We start from the raw sequence: 16,836 nt of genomic DNA on the forward strand, positions 1-16,836 counted from the left end.
CTAGCTGTAATGCTATCCCAGTACTATATTGATTGAATTTTTAAAGCTTGTTTGAATTCAGTTTGATCCTTCCCATAGGCATTTTTACGATCGTCAGGATCAAATGTTCAACGCTGCCCCTCAAAGTCAAGTTATCAGCCATATGGCGTTGAGATGGATATTGTCATTAAGGTAGAACTTAGCACAGGACCTGGCCACTGCTAGAAATCCAGACTTTCAGTAGACTACTTAAATACCCTTGTTTCTATGGTGCCTTTGTTCTTTCTACAGCCATACTGTTCCCTGCATCTTCATTTAAAGGTCTCTGACAACCCATACACCTCTGGAAACATTGCCAGCCGTGACACAGCTCCCAGCATCATAGTGGCTTCGGGTAAGAGGGTTTCTCTTGGCTTTATTCCTGTTGTGAAGAACACCTTGGTTTTCGATGAGCAAACTGGAAAGGGGAAAAACATACTGCTTCATTACAACAGTTATCTCCACTCAGCTATGTATTTTTACTCTGAAATAGTGTGAGAGATTCTAATGTGCTAATAAATGAGGTTCATGCAACTCTTTTATAAAATGCCCCCTCCTCTAAGGATGATATTCTCTTTCCAGGTAACATTGGATCTGAGCTGTCTGACAATGATATCAGTATGTTTGTGTCTTCAGATGCCGGGAACACCTGGAGGCAGGTAAATGACTTGAGTGAGGTCCCTGTTGGACAAAGAGCCATGTGTCTTCCACTAACAGTCCTGCTTCCAGGAAATTATTCTCCTGCACATACATATGCCTGTTTGAATTTTCCTTTTTTACATTTCCATTGTGAAAGAGAGCCTAAGGTCTCAAAATAATACGTTAGGGCTTTAAAGATGCTTTGAATTCATCAGTGGGTGCATAAGTTATACCAATTTTGATTGTACTCACCTCTCAACCTCTTAGTATGTAATTTTTTTTTCATAAATGACTTTCACCAACTAGGAATGGTGGTACAGACCTAGAATACCTACTTTTGCAGATGTTGAGGTTGGTGAATCACTTGATTTTGGGAGTTCTGAGTTACAGTAGGGATAAAGCTGATCGGATGTCTGAAATTAGTCTGGCACCAATATGTTGAGCCCCTAGGAGTGGAGGTGCAACAGGTAGCCTAAGGATGACTGAACTGGCCCAGGCAGAAAAACAGAGCAGGTTAAAAATTCCATACATATCAGTCTTGAGATCAGGTTCATTAGTAGCTGCTGTACTTCTAGCCTGAATAAGATCATGGACACCTAGTTAATTTTTTTTAAAGATTTTCACCAAAAATTAAAATAAATCCATATAAATCTATCACCTTGTATCCAAGGATTATATATGAAGCTCCTCGAGACAGGGGGCTGTCTTACTTTTTGATTTGTTTTCCCAACACATTGCACTGTGCCCGGCACATTAGTAGATGCAATAAATGTTTGTTGAGTGATAGTGATTTGCATATCTGAACTTGGTAATACTGTTCCATGGACAACAGACATGTGCAGTTCATTATACAGCCTGTATCTGAAGACTTTCAGGTTGGTGTACCTTTGGAATAATAACCTTTGAGAATCTAGGCTTGCCTCCAATCCAAAACAAAGCATTGGAGTTGAGTTTTAGTAGAGGCTTCAGAAGCCAATAATAACTATAATAATCCCAGTCAGTTTTATTTAGTATTCATTTGTTAACTTAGTTTGGTTTTTATTAAGAGGAAAATCTGTAAGTGACAATGAAACCAAATTAAATCAGAATGAAATTTTCTCATAAAACAAAGTCGAAAACCCAATGGTTTTGTTGTTCATGGAGCCTGAAGCCTGAAGGGCCTGATTATAAGCCTCACTCTGCGTTACCTCCATAAATTCCGTTTGCCTTGAAGACAGAACATTGTAAGAATTGCTGCATAAAGAAATAGCCATTACACAGGTGGTGTTCTGAAATGTTTAAATCTCATGTGCACAAGACAGAGTAATAACCATCAGAGTGCATATGTCAGGAAAAGTAGAAATGGAATCGCTTTAAACCAATGTGTTTAGCTCAAATGCCTCCTGTCTGTCTTCTGCATGTAAATTAGGTATCCATTGCTTATAAAACAGGCACTTAATGAGGTTTAGCAATCATAACAAGATATGTGTCTAATGCGTGGTTGTTACACTTCAATAAATATGTTTTAATAACCCACTGACGTTTAATTATCATACAATAACTAGCATCATAAATTGAAATCTAACATGCAGGTGAGTGCACTCAACAGTGAGAATCCTCTGCATTGCATTTCCTGCTGAGGGTGACCTGTTTTAGACTTTCTCTGCCAGCTCTTGGATCCAGAACATTTATAGGTACAAAACTCTGCTACTTGGGGCTCGGAGGAAAGAAAAGTACTTCAAAAAATAAAAAAGCGTTTAAACTTAGAGACTGATATATAGGTGTGCATAGGAATATATAGATGTGCATGAGAGTGAGATTAATGAAGTGGTCTCTGGGAGGGAAATTTGAGAAGAGATTGAGGATATTGTGATTCCTCATCCCACCCTGCCCCTGCATCCCTTCCTTCCAAAGAATAATGCTATCCAAACAGAAAACATTTCTAGAACACTGTGCTACTCTTATCTTTTGTTATGTAAAATGTTCATCCTACCTCACTGGGGAGATCTCCTGAGCCTGCATGCTGAGGCACAACATCTGTATCTGAGAAGTGCCCTTTATTTGATGATCTCTGAGCAATATTTTTGTAAGGTTAGAGTGGCCATCTGCTTTAGCAAGGATTACTGGGTATTCTCCCACTCTTTGAATGCCACTTCAGGCAGAGAAGTAGTTACTCTTCATTTTGAGGGATGACACACAGCACATGTTGGGAACAGAGGAATGGACCCCAGCTGTCCTATTTCCAATTGAGCCACCTCATGGTTTGGCAGGATAATAGCACACTTGTCAAGGATGCTTCCCGTCAAGAAAACTTTTCAACTTTTCAATAGCAGAAGTGGAGGGGGAAAGCACCAGACTCTAAGTCAAGAGACTTCAAAGTTCTAATCCTAGCCTCACCACTAACTAAGCTGTGTGGTCTTGAGCAAGTCATGTAACTAACTGCTTGATAGTTAGACATCTCAGCCTTGTAGGTTTAGAGATGGAAGGGATCTTAGAGGTCATTGAGGCTAATCCCTCTGTTTCACAGATGAGGAACTGAGGTCCAGAGATGTGAAGTGACCTGTCTCTAATTGGTGACCTTTTACCTTATCTTGCCCAGAACCTAGTTATCACTTCCCTTCCCGGCCAGCCTCGTGCATGTGCCCTCAGCAAACTCCTTTCCACTTTTCATTTTAATTTTCTAATGTGTGTTGCCTTCTCCCATTGGAATGTAAGTTCCTTAAGAACAGGGGCTCTCTTGTTTGCCCATATTTAGACCCCTAGTTATTAGCACAATGCCTGGCATATAGTAAGCACTTAATAAAGTTTTTTTTTGTTTAATTCATTTTCCAACTTCATATGGGTGGTAAGTGGCAGAGATAGGATTTGAATTTTGTTGTCTTACTTCAATCTAATTCTCTTCCTCCTACACTGTATGGTGATCCAATTGGTATCTTGGAAAAAGGAGAACTTAGATAAAACATAATCCCTATATAATCCTTTCCAACTTTAAATAAAAAGTCCATTCTGTGACTTTAAGCCCTTCCTGACGTTTGAGGGTGGAGAGTAAATAGGGGAGAATTATCGCTATAAAATCTTGTTGATTTATTGATTGGAATCTTCTTCTGCATTTAATCTTTGATAAATGGATGAAGTAGATATATCAATTTTTCTGTGTTGTTCTTTTTTTCTAGATCTTTGAAGAAGAGCATAGTGTTCTATACCTGGATCAAGGTGGGGTCTTGGTTGCTATGAAACACACATCTCTGCCAATCCGACATCTCTGGTAATGGTGCTGCCTGCTGTGACACAGTGTTGATCATTCTGAGCTGCAAAAACCCATTCCAGAGTCTTGCTATCAGCAGACAGATTGTGCTGGTGTTTGTAGTAAAACGCCAGAATCCATCAGAACATAATTTACACCCTTGCTCCGTTAAAGTGAGACTGTTGAATGCAGTTTCACAAAAAAAGGAAAAAAAGTCTGCCCTTGGGGTAAAAGAAAAAATCAATTATGGTTTTCAGATATGACAATTCCTTTCCCACTCCAACAGAATTATGGGTGAGAGGATGTATCAATGAAGATCCCCAGATATATTTTTTGAGGAGTCTTAACTCCTTGTAGTTAACCTCTTACAGTCAGTTTTCCCCAAATGGAACTAGCTAGAATTACAACGATTCTCAGTCACTTGTCTCTACAAGTCCCATCTCCTGTTCTGTGCATGTTATACCTAACCCTAGGTTCTCAATGTCTCTATCCCTCTTGCCTGGGCAGTGGTCCTGAGCCCCTTGAGCTATGGCTTATACCCAAGGACAAATGAAATGCCTTTGAATTGTGCTTATGTATAAGGGACAGGTTTAGAGTCCCAGGGTTTCCCATGGTTTTCTTCCTGCTTTCATAAAAGAGGATCTCAGCTGCTCTGCCTCTGTTCAAGTCATAATCCTGTTTGCAATACCACTATGAGTTGCTGTGGCAGTGAACTATTTAAATGCTGCAAATAGAGTATCATGATTTCAGTTGGGGAACAGAATACAGAAGTACTAGACCCACTGCTAAGCAAAGACTTGGGTCTCAGGCCCATTCAGCAAGAAGAAAGGAAGGCTTTAGGGAATGTAGCCAGATGGTTGGCAAACCATAGGCTATGAGTAAAAAGATGTTAACAAGCCGTTATTTTCTGTCCACTCTCTCAGATATCTCTGAGATTCTAACCTTTGTATATAGTCACATAACAAATATAAAACCTAACAGAGATAAGCTAAGATATTCAATGACATTAAAATGAAGGTGGTCAGGGTTAGGTCATTCATTCAAAAATATGTATTAAGTACCTTTAATGTACAAGATATGGTTTTCTGTACTGATGGAGATTCAGAGGTGATTAAGACTAGAGACCTACCCTCAAAGAATTTACAACTTATCAGAAGTATCAGGGCATAGAAACACACATGGAATAGGATACAAAATACAGTATAATAGAATGAGAAATACAACATAGTATGACAATTCAAAAGAAGAAGTGTACCCATCTGGCTTAGGGATGGATTGGGGAAGGTCACTTGGAAATCAGAACCTTACATATTATCTACAATAGATAAGTGTGAAATGAAAGAATAAGTGTAGCCATGGTATTTAAGAGATGCACTTTTGGTTGAAAGCCATCCCTGTATGTAGCCACGTGTCTTGGCCTCCTTGGAAGCCAAATTTTCCTAACTACCTACCATGCCTTTATTTGAGTTGTAGTGGGATTGTGGAGAACATCTTACTGAGGTCTAAAATTTCATAAGAGTATGTCTGCCAAAAGTTTTCTTCTTTAATACATCTTATTCCCTTTCAGCATTATTTTCCCTGGTAGGGATAGTCTAACATGCCCGGGTCTTAAATAAGCAGCCCTATTGTGCCTCTCTCTATAGATGAAGTTAAGCATAATTTGTGACCTCTAAGTATCAGTTTGCCTATGTTCCTTTGACTTTAAAAATCACCTAATTTACTCCTCCTCATTTTTTAGGGGAGGGGAGAATCTTTAATTAATTAGTTTAATTATCTATTTCTGTATTTCTTGCCACTAGGTTAAGTTTTGATGAAGGGAGATCATGGAGTAAATACAGTTTCACTTCCATCCCTCTTTTTGTGGATGGAGTCCTGGGTGAGCCTGGAGAAGAGACCCTAATCATGACGTAAGTCTGTGAAAAGTTCCTATATTTTTCAGCCTTGCCCAAGATAGATGCTTAGATAGTTTTCACCAGGTGGTTAAGGTTAAAGCTTCTAGAGCTGCTTTCTAAGGCCTCCCTATGATTGAAGAGAAATTTGGTTTTATGTGTAAAATCGGTAGAAATGACTCTACACTACATAGCGAGGAGAGCCAATATGATCAGACAAAAGGTAACCATCTCCCATTTTTTACTTCTTCCCGGTAATTAAAAAGTATAATATTAAGAATGAGAGAGGGCTAACCTTTGAGCCACGAAACCCTAGGGACGAGCATTGCCTCTTGATACACACACATGCACATGCACACACACACATGCACACGCACACGCACGCGCACACACACACACACACACACACACAAGCATTGTAATCACGGGCAAGTCACTTACCCTCTCAATACCCCAGGCAACTTTGATTGACGGATGATTTGCCAGCTTTCACTGGTAGAAGTTTCTGTACAAGAGGCAGCTAGGTGGTACAATGGACCAAACACTAGGCTCGGAATCAGGAAGGCTTGAGTTCATATCTGGCCTCAGACAACTACCAGGCACCGTCACTTAACCTCTCTGCCTCAGCTTACTCAAGTGTAGAATAGAGATAATAATAGCACCTAAAATGAAACAATATTTTAAAGCTTCTTGCAAACTTTAAAGAGCTATATAAGTGCTAGCTATTTATTACCTAGTAGGAGTCCTTGCATTGAGGAAATCACAAATCCATGCCTCACACCCCAAAATGAAGAAGTGTGTCATCAAAAATCTTTTCTAGCCTTACAATAGATATTCATGCTTTTTAAATTCAAACCATTTTTAGTAGCCTGCAACTCTGAATCATTACAGACATGCAGACAGAGTAACACACGTGAATGCATGCCATTTTGAGTATGAGAAAATAAGTTCCTTTGTTAAAATGGAGCATTTTTTCCTTTTTTTTTCTGATCCTGTCACCAACCATACATACTTCTAACACAAACAGGAGACATATTTGAAATGTTGCTGTGGTCTTTCTTTACCCAATAAATCACAATTAGTAATTTGAGAAATATATCATTAATGACAGGTGAATCTGGACTTTGAAAGCATGTATTCAAGTTTTCAAAATATAAAAATGCAATTTGTACCTCATAACAGAAAACTGAGCAAGGGAAACATACTGAAATAATATTAACACATATTGGCCTTTGCTAGGCAAAAAGTTTCAATAGTGAAGCTACGTGTGTTTGAATTTGTCCTAGCACATTTTCATTTACTATCAAAAATACAAATTATTCAACACACAACTTTATTTTGTCTGAGGGAAAATGTAGATAGTTTTTCTTTGTTTTAAACTTTGGCTTTTTCCATCTATCTGTCTATCTATCTATCTATCTATCTATCTATCTATCTATCTATCTATTTATTTAGCAAATGCTACAGAGCACACCAAGTGAGAAAGCAAATCATTCACCTTTTGACGACACATGATCAGCAATGCCCAGCCAAAATCGTGGCTCTTTCTCTGAAGACCTTAAAATGTGGAAGTGTATTATGGCTCTGGGGACAGGGATCTAGTGTTAGCTAGTGGCAGGCAAAAAAGAGGGTTGAGTTTCAGCTGCCTGAGAGAGGTCAGTACAGAGATTACAATAGAGTAGCAACCAGGATCTCAGAGTTGATAGGCATTGACTCAATGGGAAGCAATACTTATTGATAGTCTAACACACCTATACTCCCCATTGCTGTGCTCTGTAGAGTGTTTGGACACTTCAGCCATCGTTCTGAATGGCAACTGGTCAAAGTAGACTACAAGTCTATATTTGATAGGCGGTGTGCTGAGGAAGACTACAGACCATGGCAGCTGCACAGCCAGGTAAGTGGAAAGAGGGCTCAGGTTGGAGCTTTGCCTGAAATTGGGGAAAGATGTACCACAGAGTCATCAGGGTTGTATATTCTTCCTGACAGCTAAGTGGGGAGGCAGTTGGGGTTATCGAAGCCATATTTCCTGTCTGGTGCTTCCATATGTGTTTTGTGTTCCACAGGAGTGAACAAACTAAGTCTTTATAGCTTGTTGTGAAGTCATTTCTGTTTTTATTATGCTGAGATATAATGAGATAAAATTCAAATATGCTTGGCTTAGACTTACAACTCAAAATGAAATACCAACTCAGCACCAAGATCCGAGCATAATTTGTCTGGGCATGTCATCTGGCTGTGGGAGGGGGGCTGGAGAGGGGAGCTTCAGCTTTATCCAACAGTGCAAAAACAGGCATAAAACAATGATATTAAACTGGTAAGTGGAACCAAAGGAGCACTTTTTATTATCCTAATTCCCTTGTATTATGCAATATCTTTCTGCTCCTTCCAAGATAATTTAGGTGCAAGGAGTACAGACTTATTAATAAGGAATTGCCCCTTGTCTTGGCCTTGATAACTCATCTCATACTATATGATCCCTCCCTCCTCTGATCTATATAGGAAGAAAAAATTATAGGGTTCTACAAGAGACTGAAAAGGATCTTAATATAAAATCATTGTTGTATTTAGGAATTAGTATGTTATATACTCAAAGTACAATCTAAGTGATGTATTTACATGTAAATGCACTATAGATTCTGATAGAGCGAGTTAGCCCAAAGAAGGCAAATAGAAGTGGATTAAATCAAACTTTGCACTGAATTTCCAGTCACTAAGAAGCTGGATTTGATAGCCTGCTTGTATTGAATTTCAAAGGATATTGGGTCACAGTTGTGTTCAGAAGCTAAAAGAAAATCATGGTAGATTTCAATATGGATGATATATCTACGTTGGCATACATTGTCATTAAGTTGTTTTAGGTTTTAATGTGATTCTTTTTAAGAATACTGCATACCATTTTCTCATTATTAAGAAAGATATGAAATTATTGCCATAAGGTCATGTGATCAGAGATGTAATAATGGGGCATAATGGGGATTATGCATCTCTAAAACATGTCTGCATAATCCATTCAGCTTTTACATCATGATATAGTTAATATATTTGCTCTTACTAATTTTCAGGTTTATTTTGGAATATTTTTGTTGCTCTATAATGTCAGATTATTGGAAATTCCCTTTAGAGATTGGATTCCTTTTGGAAATATAGCAAGGTCCCTATTAGTCTGAATGATGAATCCCCTGAAGTGGCTGCATATATTTGAATTCCACTCTTCAAAATTCCACTTATGTAAAATATGGTAATTGACTCCAGCCCACTGGAAATACACCATGTGAATTCAAATAATGCAACCACTTCAGGGTTATTAGTATTGTTCACAGTAATTAGGACCTAGCTATACCAATTAAAAATCAATACCCTGTAACTTAATGCTATACTGAAGTCTAGTCAGAACTCAATTGTACTGCTACCAGAAGTAGGTAGCATGATTATTTAGGATCTCTGTTTTCCTTCATAGGGAGAGGCATGCATTATGGGAGCCAAGAGGATATACAAAAAGCGTAAATCAGAAAAGAAATGCATGCAGGGAAAGTATGCGGGAGCCATGGCTTCTGAACCATGTGTCTGTACAGAGGCCGATTTTGATTGGTGAGCTTTCCCCTCTCCTTTTGCATGTTCATTTTACCTTTTGCATGAGTGAAGTATAGGTACAAGGTAATATTGTCAATTTACTGTATTTGTGTATATATTAGATGCATCAGCATTATTACAATACTTTAGGGCCTATGGAATGAATCCCCCAGAATGCACCTTGTTGAGAAAAGGATGTAGTATAGAGTAAGGCAGTCTCCTGGATGCAAGTATCAATTTCACCCTTATAACTACTAACAGGAAAGTAGAGAGAAGGGTTTTAGTGTTCATATTCTTGGAGTTAAGTTCTCCCTATCCCTTTCTCCTGTAACAACAATGCTGCTTGCCACTACTGTGGTTGTGTAAGACTGATACCACCAGCACACAGGAGGGCTGCTAGCACAGATTCTTTGATCTACTTTTCTAAGGAAAGCAACTTTAAGGGGTTAACAACCTCACTTTAATCAAACATATATATATATATATATAAAATCATTCCCTTAGTTCAGGGGGAAAAGGCAGAACCCTGAACTTCAGAGGGAATACAAACAGAAATTACAAACAGAGACAATATAAACAGATCAACATTTCTGTCAAACCAAATAGTAATATGCATAGTTACCAGAGAAGCACCAACATCTGGATTTTCAAGCTGGCGGGGGTGGATCTTAACGGCTACCCAGAGTCTCTTCTGGTCAAATCACACAATACTCTTCCAGTGAGTGACAGCCCCAAGCAAAATGCTAGCCTCTGAGTCTATATACCCAGTTCAGGGTCAAAGGGTGTCGCAACCATGTCAAACCTATGTGAACTAGGCTTTCCCTTGAAGTAAGCAGGTCCTCAAAGTCTCCTGATTTAATCAAAGAAACAAAGGCCAGACTCATCAAAGACACTTGATTACCTAAGTGCTCCAAAAGAGAAAACATTAAAAAAAAGTTCCACTTTAATTACCGTTGCATCTCCTTAAGAATTTTCCCTGGTTTTATTGATCATGAAGGAAAAGATGACACTATTATCATCTAAAAGGTCTTTTATATCTTTCTCCTCTATTTCTTAGACAAACACATAGATTAAACTGTCTACATGCATTATCTCTGCTTCCTTTCCTCTCACTCACTTCTCATCCCCCTGAAGTCTGACTTCTGTTCTCATCATTTAACTGAAAACATTCTCTCTAAAGTTAACAATGATCTTTTAGTTGAAAGATTTGATTATCTTTTCCTCATCTTTCTTTTCCTCTCTGATACATGACTTTGTTGGTCATTATTACTCTCCTCTTGGATTCTCTCTCCCCTCAAGATTTTTGTAATACTATTCCCTCCTGGCTTTCCTCCTACATCTCTGACTGCTTTTTCTCAGTTTCATCATCCATTATGTTTTTGTCCCCTCTCTCTCTCTCTCTCTCTCTCTCTCTCTCTCTCTCTTTCTCTCTCTCTCTCTCTCTCTGTCTCTTTCTCTTTCTCTCTCCCACCCCCATCATCACTTCCCATGAGTTCATTTATCATTTCTATCTGGATGACTCAGAATTATTTATCATTACAATCCCATACTTTCTCCTGTTCTCAAGTTTAATATCGGTAAATGCCTTTGGCCAATTCAAACTACCTGCCCTGGAGATGTCTCAAACTCAAATATATCCAAAACAGAACTACTTGATAGTCAATGGTAGATTACGCCTAACTTATGTGGCATCGATTCAGATAACCTAGTTCTGGCTCTGCCACTTATCTTTGGGATTTGGGGTGCCATTCCCCCTTTCCTTAACTTTATTTTTCATCTGTAAAAATCATAAGATAGGCCATCTCCATGATCCCTTCCAGCTTTACATACTATTGTGCTATGGTCCATTTACCTCTTAATTATCCAATTAAATGACTTTTTATAAGACTTCATCCTCCTTGAATGCTCTGAAGAATTTCAGTCTATTTACCATACCTTCTTAACTTAAACCTTCTCTTCCTTGACTTCCATAACACTTTTCTTTCCTGATTCTTCAACTCCTTTATCATTTCCTTCTTCATCTCTTTCTCTGATTCATATTCCCCTTTTATTTGTTAAATATGAGGATTCTCCAGGGTTTTGTTTTAGTGTTCTCTTCTCTACTCCTTAGCTCTTATGGCAATCTTATCGACAGTCATGCCTTTAACTGTCCTATCTGTGTTAACGATTCCCAAATCCATATGTCAAGGTCTATCCTATCTCATAAACTTGAGATCCATATTTTTAAAAAATTATCTGTCAGATATTTCCACATAGAAGTGACACTAAAATTTCAGCCAACATGTCTAAGACATAATTTATCCTCTCACTTTTTGTCCCCCATTTTTTTCTTGTGATCCTTCTGACTTTCTCATTTTTATTAATAACATACCACCAGCGTTCTTGTTATTTAATCTTCAGACCTTGTTATCATTTCCACCCTTTCTCTGTCCAGTCCTTATAGCCATCAGTAACTAAGCCTTTTGATTTCTGTTTCTGGATTTTCTATCCTATTTTTTCCATTTCCACTACTACTACCCTAATTCAGACTTTGAGCACTTTTGTTGGACATGTTGTATCATCTCAGCAGTCTTCTAGATGGTCCCTCTGAACACAGTCTCTCCCCCCTAATCCATCATGGTAATAAAGATTATTATTCCTAAAACACTACACTAATTATATCACCTGATCACTGCTCACAAACTTTTTGTAGCTCACCATTGTCTAAATAATATTCAAACTTCTTATACTGTAATTCAAGGCCTTTAATGATATGGTCTCAGTCAACTGTTGTAGCTTTAGCTTCCACTGCTTCTCTATATGTAGTCTGTCCACTTCAAGGAAAATGGACTACTCATTCTTTCCTTATTGCTCCCCCTACAATATTTTCCTGTCTCCATTCCTTTGTTCATACTAATCCTTCCAAATGGCTCAAATTCTACCGCTTCCATTAAGCCTTCCATGGTACCCTTGATTGAAAGTGTTTTTTTTCTCATTTCACTCTGGGAGCATTTTGTACTTCTCTTATTAAGCTTTCACGTCTTGATGTCTATAATATCCATTCAAGTCCATGGCTTTTCTCTCCTACTATAAAGTAAGTTCTGTGAGGTCCTTGCCTTATTTTTTGTATTTCTCACAAGGACAGATTCAGTGCTTAATAGAGGGAGGAGACTCAAATAATTGTTGAATGAGTATATATGAAGGTATATAGTTTATGTGTATATGTATGGGCACATACATATGCATATATATAGTACCTCCTCTGAGTTATATCCTCTTTTAACAGTCCCAGGTTGGGCTTATGGTAGGAGTGGGGCTACTACCAGAAGATTAAATGTACTCTATGAGTCCCCATTCCTCATGAACTGTACCCTACCACCACCAAAGAGTTTAAATTTACTAGGCAGCCAGTTGATATAATTAGCCCAAAGCAAAGGCATGTCCTGGAATATCATAACAAGACCAATAGTAACAAAATATTTCCCCATAAACTTTGTACATACTCTCCCATAAATAAATACAATTTCAGTGAGAAAAGTAAGCAGAACACACATACAATACAGAGGTGGAGAGCCACAGATTCTGGGCACACACATGGCCAAGACCATTCATATCTCCAATGCTGCATAGCCCTGATGTCCTTTCTCTTCTAGATGTATCATCAGACAGTTACTGGGTACTGAACCTCCAGTAGAAAAATAATTTAGCTTTTCTCCCTAAACTTACTTTTCTCTGCAATTCATCTTTCACCTGCTAGGGGTAACTCCCTTGAGTTGCAGAGACGATTCTCTATGGAACCATGGTGATGATTTTTTTACTATCTCCTTAGACTAAAGTGTGTATCATATATGAAGTGCTGGCAGGTTTTTAAAAAGAGGTGATAAGTGCTGCAGATCCATTAGGCAATAAATGGTTAGAATCCCTAAAATTCCATCAAACTGATAAAGACAACTTTTCCTATTCCCATAGGAACACATAAAGTATGCTTCTTTGCACTTGATTGTTTCTGGTACCTACTTTCAACTTGTAATTGCATCATGTGTGCTTAAAGGCATGGCAGTGAAATCTGGAGAGTGAGTCATGAGTGATCTGGGCCCTGCCTTAAAATGAAGGTTCCAGGAAGAACTCGACAATGCAATAAGGGGGTTTGTAGAGACAGAGGGAGAATGGAGCTAAAGCATAGTGGAAAAGTCCAAAGAGTCAAGCATGGCTGGTCAAGGCTTCTCCAAAAAGTATGAGACCACAGTGAACTCCTTTTTCCCTTTCAAGCCTCAGGAAACTCTCTGAGACCATAAAGCATAAGCAGGTTTCCATTGGACTGTCAGAGGAAATTCATATACTAATAAATTTAGAGGTCTTTGACACAGCCAGCTTGTGGTTTATTTTTTTTTCTTTTGCTTGTTTGTTTGGTTTTTTTCCAGTTATGTTTATTCATGCATATATCATGAGGGAAAGGTTCATGCATGCATAGGAACAATGGCTTAAATCACTTCTTTAAATTAGGCTAGTCATGTGTGTACTCACCATTTCTTCATATTTACCCCTAACACTACCCATCCCATTCAAGGAGGATTAACAGCAGTAAAAGGTTTAATTCATCCATGAGCTCTTCCCCCAAACCAAACCAAAGAGAAACTGGGGATTCTGTGTTAAGAACATTTTCACTCTGAATGATGAATCTGGTGATCTTTCACCTCTAGTTACCTCCTGTCCTTTTCAGCTTCTGAGGGGATTTTTTTTCCTTTCAGACTAAAGGAAGTCAGAGTTTTCAGCAGGTGCTAAAACAATTATAATTATTGCAGTCATCTCCATCTCTCTCCCTTCCTGCTTCTCTCTCCTTTTTTCCTGCCCTCCCTCCCTCTATCTGTCTATTCTTGTCTTTCTCCCTCACTCCACCAGACTCTCTTGAGAATGATAATTTGTGCACCAACTCCTGAATTCGTCTGCAGCCAGCCTTCCTTTTACGTTCTAGCTTAGTGAGATGAGAGCAAATGAATAGGTAGGGAAATGTATAGTAGTTTTCTTGAATGAATGATTGAAAAAAAAAGGTTTTGGAAGGCTGGACTGAATGACTTCCTTGGGTACCTTCCAATCCTCAAAGTCTTTGTGGTTCTGTGTTCTACTGCCATGAAATGAAAAGTCACCTCTCCCCTGATTGCACCTGGCATGACCTTGCCTGCCATTTGCTAGCATTTGTAAAAACAAACCCTTGAAAGGAACACAGGGGCGTCTATAGGCAGTCATACTAGTTCTAGGGTTCTTGGAATCATCGAGTCTATTTTCAAGTCTTCTTGCCCATGCTGTTTGGAATCTGGTACTTTCTCCAGCTGGTCCATGCAGAATTCCAAATGTCAGGTGCCTGGCATTTGCTTTTTCAGCTGAGCTTATACCTCCCTCTCCCCCAACCCCCACATACCATTCCTCATAGTATTCCAGGTTGAGCAGATTCTCTGCCATACCAATGAGCCAAACTATGCTAATGCACAGTGATTGTACCTCTGCTGTGAAGGCCAAATTGCAGGCAGCAATTTGTTGTCATCATCTGTGCCCTGGGCTCATACTTCCAAAGCCAAGAAGCATATTTGATTTTGGGTCATCCCTTTCCAGGTTCTCAGAGGCAACAGGGATTCTGGAACCTCCTTGCAGAGAAGTCTAGAAGAGAAAAGTACAGCCATCCCCATCAATGGAGTGGTTATGTCAGGAAACCTGGATGGGGAGAGAATGGTGCCTAGCACAGGACTTTTACTCAAGGGAGGGCTCCAACTCCCCCTGAAGCCCTTTCAGTTTTCTGCTATGACTTTGAAGCATATGGTATGAATACAGACAGCCCTGGCTCAGCTTAACTATTTTGATGCAGATGTCTTGGAAGAGCGACCAGAAGATGTTGACAGTAATGTTTCTTTTGCCAGCTCCATACTGAGATTATTGGACTGAATCACACTTTCCATGGCAGAGGCTCAGATGCCTTCTCTGTGATCTCAGCTCTTTTATTTACTGCCTTGCAACCATAGGCAATTTGTTTAACCTCTCTGAACCTCAGGAAAATGAGGGAATTGTTCCCGAAAGTCTGTATTCATTGTAAATCTTATGATCTTCTTACCCTTTCACTTGGATTGATAAATGCCACCTCGGAAATTGCATACATGTAACATACTTGCCATTAATAATTAGTTCTATTGAGATTTAACTGTGGGCACTAAAGAACACTGGTGAAGATAATTTGGTTTGTCCTATGCACACCAGAATTGCTTTGTGTGTAGCAGAAAAAAACTTGGCTGTCACAAGAATGAGAGACTCACCCTCTTAGTTCAGTCTTTTGATCCTGACCAGGATTCTATCTCTGTTGGCAGCACCAAAGAATATCTTATGAGAGATCGAAATTTTTCTCAATAGCATCAACTTCAAGATGTTCAAAATATACTCCAAACCTTCCTGTGTAACATGCAATATGGTCTCTGTGACACTAATGCCATTATCATGAGCATGTTTTTTTGGGGAAAGAGAGTGGTCTCAGAAAATTGTGTCAGGTGAGGGGTGATATAAATGGTTAGCCACTGATTATCCATTGGTATTCTGTTATGAAATCTCTAGCATTTTCTTAAAGCAGGAATGGACCCTTGTGTAGTTAGTTGGGACAAACATGGTAAATGCCTTCCCATCTGCCTTCCCAGGATAAGAGACATAGCAATAGAGTATTAAAAACAAAACAAAATAACACACATACACACACACACACACACACAAGCACACATGTATAAGGGAAGACACCGGCTGAATGAAGTTCGCTGAAGATCGTTTACCTAACTGAACCAATGCCCCCGCCTTTCTTCTCTCCTGCCTTGTGCTCCCACATTCTTTCAGCAAAATTGTGATGGCTGTTTATTAGGGAAACATCAGCTACATGCAATTTTTCCTTGATAATTATACTGAGTTATTGCCTTTGGTACAGAGAAACACATATTTTTTTTTCCATGGCTCACTTCTCAAATTTGCTCTCCCTACAGCTGCCACTTTTTTATTTCTAGAGCATATGTCTGACCCTGTCACTCTCCTCAAGAACCTGCAGTGGCTCCCTATGGAGCTCTCTCCATAGTTACCAATGATCTCTTAATTTCTAAATCCATTGGCCTTTTCTCAATTCTCATTTTCCTATATCTTTTTGTAGCCATTGACGTTGTTCACTACCTTCTCCTCTTGATATTCTCTTCTCTGTGGTTTTTCAGGACACCATTCTTTCCTGGTTCTTCTCTTATCTACTAAATCACTTTTTATCAGATTCCTTTGCTGGATCCTCATGTAGATCACACATCCTAGCCATAGGAGTCCCACAGGGTTCTGTCCTGGACCTTCTTCTTTTTCCAAGCTATACTACTTCACTTGGTGATTTCATCAAATCCATTGAATTTAATTACCATCTCTATGATGATGATTGTCAAAGTTACCTATCCTGCCCTAACCTCTCTTCTGGCCTCCAAACTCATATCTCCAACTGCCTTTCAACATCTCAAACTGGAT

General features: G+C 39.0%; 1 protein-coding gene across 6 annotated transcripts in view; it reads left to right on the plus strand.

Annotated features, from left to right (window-relative positions):
* Nucleotides 1-16,836, plus strand: part of SORCS1 (sortilin related VPS10 domain containing receptor 1) — a 719,989-nt gene that overhangs the window by 582,042 nt on the left and 121,111 nt on the right. For all 6 annotated transcript variants that reach the window (XM_036735441.1, XM_036735437.1, XM_036735435.1 and 3 more), the window contains 6 exons: nucleotides 271-373; nucleotides 601-677; nucleotides 3,810-3,901; nucleotides 5,680-5,787; nucleotides 7,549-7,666; nucleotides 9,230-9,360. In XM_036735441.1, the coding sequence (XP_036591336.1) occupies nucleotides 271-373; nucleotides 601-677; nucleotides 3,810-3,901; nucleotides 5,680-5,787; nucleotides 7,549-7,666; nucleotides 9,230-9,360 (629 nt within the window). The remainder of the gene's footprint in view (nucleotides 1-270; nucleotides 374-600; nucleotides 678-3,809; nucleotides 3,902-5,679; nucleotides 5,788-7,548; nucleotides 7,667-9,229; nucleotides 9,361-16,836) is intronic.

The sequence above is a fragment of the Trichosurus vulpecula genome, chromosome 8 (assembly GCF_011100635.1).
Source record: "Trichosurus vulpecula isolate mTriVul1 chromosome 8, mTriVul1.pri, whole genome shotgun sequence".
NCBI lineage: Eukaryota > Metazoa > Chordata > Mammalia > Diprotodontia > Phalangeridae > Trichosurus > Trichosurus vulpecula.